The sequence below is a fragment of the Mustela erminea genome, chromosome 17 (assembly GCF_009829155.1).
Source record: "Mustela erminea isolate mMusErm1 chromosome 17, mMusErm1.Pri, whole genome shotgun sequence".
In the NCBI taxonomy this organism is placed as follows: Eukaryota; Metazoa; Chordata; class Mammalia; order Carnivora; family Mustelidae; genus Mustela; species Mustela erminea.
In genome coordinates, this window is record NC_045630.1 from 28,440,304 (window position 1) to 28,451,051 (window position 10,748).

Here is a 10,748-nt window from a genome sequence, read left to right on the forward strand (position 1 = left end):
AATAAATAAATCTTCCAAAAGAGAAGGGGGGGGGCATATTGCACTGAGCAGGGAGAAAGTTAGAAATTTCTGGACATTGAACTTGACTAGTTATATTCACCTATTTTCTACCTCCTGGTTTGGTTAACCAAGAAAAAAAAAAAAATCCTGTAGACAAAGTTCTCTGTCAGGCATTTTCTGACCAGGTTTAAATTTGAGAACATGTCCTCCTTTTCCTCTTCTCTAAAATTAATGAAGAGAGTGAGGGAATATGCCTAAGAGAGGTGGGCCTTGCCTTTCTTCGCCCTGACTGAACTTTAAAACTTCTCTAATTAAGCAATGCTGGGCTCTACACTTTGCTTAACCCTGGAAGCTGGTCATCAGCCTTTGACCTCAGTTTTCCCCTCGTCACCAGCTCCCTCCCCCACCCTAGCTTGTGGAACCTCAGTCAGATTCAGAGGAAAGAACCAGTTTTCAGAGCGATTGCCTCAGAACACACTATCTCCACTCACCCGGCCCTGTGGAAGATTAGCAACCATGTTTTCCAGTGGGATAGGAACTGTAGCTACTGGAAAAAGGTAAGAGAGGCAAGTTTTCTCTTTTGCATGCCCTCATTGGGGTTTTTCACTTTTGAAGTTCTGCTGAAGATGGCCTCCATCCCTTCCAGAAAACCAGGCCCTCTCCTTCGTAGTAACAATAAAAGATGTGTTTGGAAGACGTCATTCCAAGCACCCTCCCTTCCACCCCCTCTTGGGGGAAGCCACACCTTGGGTTCTTAGCCCAAGAAACAAAGGGGATGTCTTCTCTGCCTAGAGCTGCTGTGCCAGTGCCAGCCCTCAGAGTAGCCCTGGGGACACTCCAACACAAATTCCCAGGCCAGCCATAAGCTGAAAAGAGGGAGAATTTAACCTGTGAGGATCTCCTAACTCCCTTTTCGCTTCTCTTTCCACTCAATTGCCCCCGCTCCAAGATCTCAATGACCTTTGACTGAAGGACAGAGGCCCCATTCACTAGCCTCACAGGGAGGTCCCCTCCTCCCTCGATACCGCGCACATTCCCTTCTTGACCTGGGCTGTTTGTGGAGGCTCCAACGGAGGCTGTGGCACCACCATCTTGGTTTTTCTTCTCTGGAAGAACAACACTCCCAGATCCCCCTCAGCCTCCACTTGTGTTTCCAGATGTAGCTGAGGACCAAAAAGGGAAACCAAAGGCAAGCAAGATGGGGAAATGAACAGCAAGGTTCTCTCTCTCTCTGCTTCTTCGCCCTGCCTTCTCTTCTTCTGCCTGTCTGCTTCTCTCCCGCTCTGTGCCTCTGTTCTTAAAGGGCTGCAGAGCTGACCTCACCCCACACAGGGAGCCAAGGACCCCTCAGCTGCCCCCAGCCTCCAGCAACCCAGCACCTCAGCGAGGCTTTTTCTGCCAGGGGAGACTGAGAAGCCTCAGTACCCACACAGACTCCCAAGTCAGCCAGAAGAAGCTCCCGGCCCACCATGTCTTTGTACAAAAGTACGACAAGAGTTAATCTCCCGGTGTGCCTCAGTGTTCCAATTCTCCTAATATGCCAGTAGCACGATCTCATTTTAAAAAATAAGGTTAATTTCATTGGCTTTTAGTGAACCGCTGTTGGAAACATCCAAAAATCCAGGCAGAGGAATGATGAGGGCCTGCACCAAGGCTGCGAGAGCAGGACGCAGAGTTCTTTGAGTCCAGGGTCTGACTAATGAGGGTGAAAGTGAGGAACGGGGGAAGGAGAACCCCCCCACCCCCCGCGGGTTTCTGGCTTGAGACTCTCCTTCGCTGAACCGGAGGATGGAGGAGGAGGAGAGGTGGGTGGGGGAGACTTACCAGGACAATGGGGTGGCATTTCGCTAAGGAATCTTCAGGTCGTGCGGGTGGCATTATCCGGCACACAGTGGGTCTGGCGCTCCGTGGGGGAGGTAGGGCTGGAGGTGGAGGCTGAGGAGGCCTGGGCACTTAGGTGGGGCTTCGCCCTGTTCATCCCTTCTTACCCCTGTTTTATTACCGAAATCTCGGCTGCATTAGCCCAGATCCCCAGCTCTTAACATCCAGGAGGCCCTTCCTAAGCAGCTTCTGGAAACGGCCCCTCCTACCGCGCTAAGTCTGCGCGGGGCGCTCAGGGCCCTGCCTGTTAGCCCGGGCGTGGGTCCGGCTCGCCCAGCGCCCAGCGGCAGCTGCGCGCCTCTTAGTTTCCCTCCCGCCTTGGGCCCGCGGTGCTTTCGGACCCTCAGCTGCTTCAATCGTTGATTTTAATTTCAACCTGACCTTGTGGGGCGGGTGAATCCACCTGCCCCCGGCCCACCGACCGGTCCTGTGTCTGGCCCGCCGCCTGGCCGCACTCCCGGGGCTGGAGTCCTGCGCGTTCCGGGGGCACGGCGGGGCCGGGCAGCGGGGATCGGGGTTCTCCCAGCCAAGCTTAACTCCGCTTTCTGTCCCCCTATAGGAGAGCATGTCTTCTGTCCTTGCTGCTCACCGGGCTCTGGGGCTGTGTGACCTGTGACTGGAACCCCGTGGAGGACATCTGCACCGCCAAGCCTCGGGACATCCCCGTGAACCCCCTGTGCATTTACCGCGCCACGGAGAAGAAGGCGGTGGAGGAGGAAGGCGCGGAGCAGAAGGTCCCCGAGGCCACCAACCGGCGCGTCTGGGAGCTGTCCAGAGCCAATTCGCGCTTTGCCACCGCCTTCTATAAGCACTTGGCAGACTCCAAGAATGACAAGGACAACATTTTCCTGTCGCCTCTGAGTATCTCCACAGCTTTTGCTATGACCAAGCTGGGGGCCTGTGACAACACCCTCAAGCAGCTGATGGAGGTACAGTGGGAAGCCTTTCTGCCTAGCCTCCCTGCTGGACGCCAAGGAAACCTGTGCTGCCCAGAGCTGGGGAGAGACGTTAGGTGGTGTCCCAGTCTCTTCGTGCTTTCCCCCTTTCTCCTTCCTCCCCCTTTGTTCTCCTTTTATCCTGCATTCACTTAGCAGATGTGAGCTGAGGACTTTGGCCGCGGGGTGCTGCTCTTGAACGAGGTCTCAGGTTGGGTGGCCGTTGGTCAGGGGCTGACCCCACCGCCTTAGCCAGGCTTCTCCACCATTTTCTTTTGGCTTCCACAGGTTTTTAAGTTTGATACCATCTCTGAGAAGACGTCTGACCAGGTGCACTTTTTCTTTGCCAAACTGAACTGCCGACTCTATCGGAAAGCCAACAAATCCTCGGAGTTAGTGGCGGCCAACCGCCTTTTCGGAGACAAATCGCTTGTCTTCAATGAGACCTACCAGGACATCAGTGAGGTGGTGTACGGAGCCAAGCTCCAGCCCCTGAACTTTAAGGTGAGTCGCAGATGTCGTCCCCGACCTCAGAGTTCTTGGTCTCCACTCAGAGGTTGAGAAGATAGAGAAGCAGAATCCAGGATCCAAATGAACGTGGCGAAGCTAGTTGAAGGCAGTTTGGGGGTGGGGAGTGCCTAGAAGTCAGCACCCCTGGAACATATCTGCTTGCTGGAAACCTGAGAAATCAATGGATCTCTGGCTTAGATTGTGGTGCCCGCTCTTAAAACGCTGTATAAATAATAAATTCTTCATGTTATCCCCCAAGACCAAAAAGGACTCTGGAGATGCCAGTCTTACTTCATTTTTAAAAAATTACCAGGTTCAAATAAAGTTGGTGTATGTTACATGCTGTAACCTCCTTTTGGAGATTCATGAAGCGGCTGAGTCCTGCAAGAAAGAAGTCTGTGGCTTTATTCAGGCAGCATTTCTCCAATTTTTTTTTTTTTTTTTTTTTTGGTCCACATAAGGGCATCCTTCCTGCCCCTCACCCCTGCATAACTCACTAACTTCTGCACATGTCAGAAAAATAGTATTTTGTTTTCTTTTTCCCCAGGCTATTTTCTTTTTTTCTGTTCCTTTATTTCTGCTTCTCTTTATTTCTCTCTCTTCTGTGAATATTTACTAACCATCTGGAAGATTCATGGCATTATACTAGATATGTAATTTCTCCCCAATCTGGGTTAGAGTGGGAAACGGTGGGAAAGGGCAAAGGGCTGATGAATAAAATGAAATGCTGTGTGGGGAAGTGGAGAAGCCCACTGAAAGCACAGGTGGGTAGGTTTGTTTCCTATTCTCCTCAGGAAAATGCAGAGCAGTCCAGAATGATCATCAACAAATGGGTAGCCAATAAGACCGAAGGACGTATCACTGATGTTGTGCCTGAGGACGCCATCAACGAGCTCACCGTCCTGGTGCTGGTCAACACCATTTACTTCAAGGTACTTGAGATGGCCCCAGAGAGGCCCAGAGGACGTCCTCTTGTCCTCCAGCTCATCTGCTTTCACACCATTAGGCATTAGATAGATCCTCTCTGAGAAACAGTCTATGCCTGGCCTGAGGAGAAATACGAATTTACTGAGAGTCTAGAACTATGTCTAGGGCCATGGCTGCTGGCCTGAAGTCCAGGGGGCCTGGTTGTGTCTCTGGGCACAAGGAAGAGTGTACACACCCACAAACTCAGCATGCCCAGCTGCAAAGTATGCATGGTGTTGAACTCTTATAAATGGGTGACAATTTTTCTATCCAGTTAACTCCACTTTGGAATCTGGAACAACACAGTAGGCTCTACTGACAGTTCTTGGTGATGAGGTTTTCTCCATTGTCCAGAGCAGCTTCAATAGTGACTCAAAGTTCCCGTTGCCTTGAGCTTCTGCACCTGCAGGAGCCAGGCTCAGCCCAAATTCTGCAGAGTCCTGTGACTGGATAGTGCACATGGCTTTGTCTTTCTCAGAGCTGAGATTTCTAAAGGCTACTCCAAATGGAGACATGCAGGAAGGGGAATGGGGGACAGGGTACTGGGAATAAACAGGCCCCTGGTACTCAGGAGGGCCACAGGTTTAAGTTGGGGGGAACTGGGGCACATCTGCCCATCCTGGGTTGTGCTCTACGTGTACTCCCCACCCCCCCCGCCTCCCCAGCGTGGAGAAGGTTGTAGTTACGCAATGTGTATTGCCATTTATGGTTTACAGAACACTTTGCTGTTTATTAGCCCTCTCTATTCTCATAATATCATCAATGAGACCTCGGGCCTCTCAGGTAGATTACTTAAATCCTGACCCTTCCATTTCTGCTGTGTGAACTCAGGTGAGTTACCGGAGGCCTTTCTGTGCCTCGAATACTGCATCTGTAAAATGAGAATAAGGACACACTTCCCTCATGGGCTTCCTGAGGGGCCTGAGTAAGTGAACACAGGTGAAATGCTTAGAGCGGTGCAAGTATTAGCCAACTCCAGCTCCTAGTTTTATAGGGGAGGACCCAAATCAACCAGCTAGAAAGGACAAGGAATGATAATTACAACTCAGAATATTTCACAGGGCTATCTTGTATCCCAGGGTCCCTCCATCTTTGAGCAGGAAGTTAGCCAGGACTCACTCTCTGCCGGGGCAGGGCTCTGAGACAACCCCCTGGGTTATTACCTATGTCTGGCCTTTATTTATCGGGGTCAGAGCCCAGCCTGTTGGACTGAGAAAGAGACCGGTGGGAGGCAGAAAGCAGAAGGCACTTCAAACTCAAAAAGATGCTTGTGAAGAGGCCAGTGGGTTATTCTCAGTTTTCATTTTTATTTTTCTAGTTGTAAAGCAAATAAATAGCCACTGCTGAAAATCTGGGAAATACAGAAAAGTTCACAGAAAAAAAAACACTGGTAATTCCATCACTGCCATAGTCATTGTAAACCTTTCCATCCACAGCCCTCTAACCTCTTCTTCTACTAAGTCTACTTACATATTAGGGTGATAAAATAATGTCACTATTTCCCACATCAGGATTCTCCTACAGCGGGTTGTGGTCTTCTCACTGTGATTCTTCCACCTGCTGTCTCCTCCCAGGGCCTGTGGAAGTCCAAGTTCAGTCCCGAGAACACAAGGGAGGAACCATTCCACAAGGCTAATGGGGAGTCGTGCTTGGCGTCCATGATGTACCAGGAAGGCAAGTTCCGCTATCGTCAAGTGGCCGAAGGCACCCAGGTGCTTGAACTGCCCTTCAAGGGCGATGACATCACCATGGTGCTCATCCTGCCCAAGATGCAGAAGACCCTGGCCAAGGTGGAGAAGGAGCTCACCCCGGAGATGCTGCAGGAGTGGCTGGACGAGATGACAGAGATCATGTTGGTGGCCCATGTGCCCCGCTTCCGCATTGAGGACAGCTTCAGTGTGAAGGAGCTGCTGCAGGACATGGGCCTCGTGGACCTGTTCAGCCCTGAGAAGTCCAGGCTCCCAGGTTAGCCCAGGAAGGGCTTTTCTCTTTGCTCTGTCCATCTCCCCCCACCAAGGTGGGCTGAGCAAAGGTGAAAGAATTGGGGAAAGGGTAGAAAAGAGCAGGTTAGGAGTAGAGCAAGGGTTCTGCTGCTAACTCGGGGAGAGCCCTTCCTTCCCAAGGTCTGGTTCCTCTTCCATATCCTGGGGAGTCTGCGCCGAGATGTCCAGGGACTTAGCGGGCAGTGGGATGCTTTGAGACTGTAGCTGATATACACGATGGGACCAGGTAGAGAAGAACTTGAAAAGACATCAGAATTCAAAGCAAAGATATGATTCAGAACAGGAGACATCTTCGTCCCACAACATAGGCAGTGCTGACGTTGAACAGCCTGATATTCCAAAGGGCTCCTGAGTTACCCTAACATCACTTGGACAACAGATGTGGCCAACCTTCCCCCGCTGTGAGACTTCAGCAACAGTGTTCTGTGGTCTTGGTTCCTACCATCCTTTAAAAATATGCACTAAAATATCTTTTTTCAAAAGAAGTTTACAATGTCAGGTAATTGAATTTAACTTTAATAGGCTGCCTATGAACAGGGTCTAACCAGGGGCTCCTGGCTCAAGAGAAGGGCATGTGACTTCTGATTTCAGGGTCATGAATTTGAGCCCCACACTGGGTGTAGAGATGACTTCAATAAATAAAAGTTGAAAAAAATTTAAACTAGGTCTAACCAACTTCTATCTTGAAAATGTTGCCAGACTGGAAAGAAAGACATTCCTACTAAGTGGAGTGAGTTTTTCTTTAAGAACAGAGTCCCCTGCCCCCTTCCAAGAGCTGAAGCATGAGAATACATTCTCAGGAGCCAGGCTGAAAAAGCCTAAAGGACTTTATTCTTTTTAACACGCATTTATTTACTTAGGGAGTATCATTAGATGAGCATTCAGGACTTTTATTTTTCAAAAAAAGCCCCACAGGACCTCTTAATTCAAACTGCATTTCTTTCTGTGGGTTGAAGCCAACTTTCTCCCACTTCACAGAACCTTCTCTGGTTTTCCTTCAGGTATTATCGCAGGAGGCCGGAGCGACCTCTACATCTCAGATGCATTCCATAAGGCCTTTCTTGAGGTGGGTACATCTTCCTTTGCTCTCTTCTAATGCTCTCGCTTCTTTTCTCAGTATATTGGTGTCTCACGTGATTCAGAACTATGGGCTTCTTGCTCCTTGGGTCTATGGTTTTACAGTAGGTGTGTGAAGAGCAGGACACAACTGTGAAAAAGGCATGTTTCCAGTGTCCCTCAAACCCCAGATCTGTAGCCCCCTCCTCCATGAGGCCTCCACAAGACAGCACTCCCTGAAGCCTTCATGGTCTCATTGTTCTAACCCCCACTCACGACTTCTCCTGAAGCAGGTCAAACATTTAATAAAAACTTAAAAACATATATTGCTTAACCCAGTGTTTCCCCAACTCAGGTGCCCATGGAACATGTAGGGGTGGGTGACACAGGAAAAGAAACCAACAAAGGCTACAGAGAAGGAATTCAGAGGAGGAGAACAGGGGAGTAGGCGTTCACAGAAACACAGGCAGGAGTTTTAGGGAGACAGAAAGCATCTAGTAACAAGATTGAAAACTGACCATAGGTTACCGTTACCTGTGGAATTTGGACAGACTAGTTGGGGCGCAGGCCTGATTGTAACAGCTGAAGAGCAAATGGAGGGTAAAGAAGCCAAGCTGATGAGAATGGATCACGTCCTAAAGTGTGTTCCAAAGAACTAGAACTCTACAAAAAACAAAGTTCAATGATCAGATAAATGCATATGCTCTTCTTGGGAAATTAACAATGCACACTGGCATTTTGGCATCTAAGAAGTTCCATAGTGAAAAAAACCGGTTCCTTCCGGAGGGGAGGAGGGTGGATGGGGGATGGGTGAAACAGGTGATGGGGATTAAGGAAGCGCTTGCTGTGATGAGCACCAGGTAATGTGTGCGATCATTACATCACTAGATTGTGCACCTGAAACTAATATAACACTGTATATTAATTAACTTGAATTAAAATAAAAACTTAAAAACATATATTGCTTAACCCAGTATTTCCCCAACTCAGGTGCCCATGGAACCATTTACTAGAGTAATAGCTATGTAAAGCCTATAGAAGTTCTCGTCCTCAGGGTACCAGGGTGGCTCAGTGGGTTAAAGCCTCTGCTTTCAGCTCAGGTCATGATCCCAGGGTTAGCCTGCTTCCTCCTCTCTCTGCCTGCCTCACTGCCTACTTGTGATCTCTGTCTGTCAAATAAATAAATAAAAATCTTGAAAAAAAAAAAAAAGATAGAAATTCTCGTTCTCAAATACTGAACTATGGACCAATAGCACTAGTTCAGAGGGGAGTTGACTCTTGGAGATCCAGAATGGGGTCTGAGAATCAGCATATTTACAAAGCTCCTCAGGAGATTTTAATCCACAACCAGGTTTGGGAAGTCACTGTTTCCTGGGGGAACCAGGCTGGAAGGAAAAGAAGATGGCCACCGTTAGAGAAGGTCACAGGATTGAGGAAACCGCCAAGAAAGGTTATGGTCAAAGGAGAAAGGTTTCAGAGCATGGTGCTAGTAAATACAGTGGCAGAGTCCAAGCTCAGAGGGATCAAAGGACAGAAGGAAGGCAGAATAATTGCCATGAGACTGAGGGAGATCCAATAGCTTGAAAAAGAAAAAGATTATAGTCTGAGAAGATAGTGTCATTATTATAATTTCAAAGGTAGAACGAGTCTGAGAGATGGCAAATTCAAGGCATGCCGTGGGCCTGGTTTGGTTATGCAGAGTGAAGGTGGTGCTCATTGGGGTTGATGAGTTGAAAGGAAGGGGAAGTTAGGGTGCTGACTGGGCTCCTACCAAGATATTTTAATTATCTGCATTAAATGATAGCAGGAGTTAGGGTTGACAGAAAGGCTATGAGTGACGTGCCCAAATCCTCAACGTGGGGATAAAATCCATAGGATGACAGATGTCCGTGACCTGCAGGGCAACAGCAAGACCAGAGGGCTGTATCTTCAAGGTATTGAGATCAGACCTAGGGATCTTACAGGAGTACTGGATTAGCGGGTTTGGAAGTACAAATGCCACTGCTGACACCTTCTTTGATATGGATTATGAAGGGAAGTACACTTAGGAAGACTGTGAGGGAAGCTGGGTCTTCAGTGTTGTCACTGATTGAAAAGTCCTCGTCCAAGGACCCTAAATGGAAGAAGTCAACTCAGACACCCTTGAGGGCTTTGAGTTACCACTAGGAAGATGCAGAGGTTGGATTTAGTGGGCTATTCCCCCTTAGCCCACTAAACAATGGCACAAGGTTCCTCTACAGCTCTTGGAACAAAGTCGTTTTCCTCGGAAACCTTGGGAACCCAATATACAGGACCCCAGCTGAGTGTAGATCTGGGAAGCCATTAGAAGCCAGTGTCTGCTTTGAATAAGATGATCCTGGTCTTGCAAAGACCTGTCTGCTCACAAATCCAGGCCTAGAATGACCATGAAACAGCATGGGAAGACGGGGGCATAGGATGGTAAGGAAGCAGGCAAGAAGAGTGACAGGGACAGCATCTCTTCAACCAGCTCCACAAAGCTCAGGGATCTAAAGTGTTTCATTAAGAGGCAGGGAGAGTTTTGGTGATATTCCGGGTCCCCAAGCAAAATTTTCTGAAGGTGTCTCTCTGGCAATTCTGCTTATCAGCAAATTAAAATACCAATATGTCAGACTGTTACTCCAAAAAATACTCACCTCATTCAGCCATAAGACCCTCGTCTTTTCGTAAACCCAGTGTCCTGAGTGGTTGCTTGGGGTAGTCCTGTCTGGGATCTTTATGCTCCAAGAGTGAAACTACCTCGACTACAGAGTTCTGATCTGGATTCAAAGTCTCTTTTAGCATCTGGTACAAGATAACCCTCTTGCCATACCCCATATGATGGGGCCAGCCAGAAATGCAACAGCCTTGTGTATATCCATGTTACTGGCTCAGGGGTTGGAACCCTTGCTCTTACCCAGCACAAAGCTTGGAGGAACACAAGTGCTTACATCAATATTCCTTGGATGAAACAATGAGTAAAAGTCAGGTTCTGGTGGGAGCGCAACCTGACCCAAGCATACTCTTCCCTGGAGAACAAATAGCATTTTGAGCAACTGCTATGTCTGTGACTGACTTATGGCCTCCAGTGAACTGCAGAGGAGCTAATGTTTCTGCTGTGTTTCCTGTCTGGTCTGCAGGTCAACGAGGAAGGCAGTGAAGCAGCAGCAAGTACTGTCGTCGGGATTGCTGGCCGTTCGCTGAACCCCAACAAGGTGACCTTCAAGGCCAACAGGCCCTTCCTCGTTCTTATAAGGGAAGTTGCTCTCAACACTATTCTCTTCATGGGCAGAGTAGCCAACCCCTGTGATAACTGAAGTGTTATTTTTTGCACCTCTTCCTGTTTTGGTTTGTGATCGAAGTAAAAATAAACACAGCTACTCCCAATTATGAATGGATT

The 10,748-nt window shown here is 48.7% G+C and overlaps 1 protein-coding gene across 1 annotated transcript; it reads left to right on the plus strand.

Annotated features, from left to right (window-relative positions):
• Positions 1-402: 402 nt before the first annotated feature.
• SERPINC1 (serpin family C member 1) lies at positions 403-10,739 on the plus strand. Its single transcript, XM_032317617.1, has 7 exons — positions 403-557; positions 2,441-2,810; positions 3,105-3,320; positions 4,121-4,258; positions 5,867-6,257; positions 7,297-7,361; positions 10,489-10,739. The coding sequence occupies exons 1-7, from the start codon at positions 517-519 to the stop codon at positions 10,663-10,665; spliced, it is 1,398 nt and encodes a 465-aa protein (XP_032173508.1). The 5' UTR covers positions 403-516; the 3' UTR covers positions 10,666-10,739.
• The last annotated feature ends 9 nt before the right edge of the window (positions 10,740-10,748 follow it).

What these genes read in the sequence shown, in the direction of transcription:
- SERPINC1 (XM_032317617.1), top strand. Translation starts at nt 517, where the DNA reads ATGTTTTCCAGTGGGATAGGAACTGTAGCTACTGGAAAAAG. An exon ending in TCCAGCCCCTGAACTTTAAG is followed by an intron (nt 3,321 to 4,120) that starts GTGAGTCGCAGA and finishes TATTCTCCTCAG; the next exon opens with GAAAATGCAGAGCAGTCCAG. An exon ending in TCCATAAGGCCTTTCTTGAG is followed by an intron (nt 7,362 to 10,488) that starts GTGGGTACATCT and finishes TCTGGTCTGCAG; the next exon opens with GTCAACGAGGAAGGCAGTGA.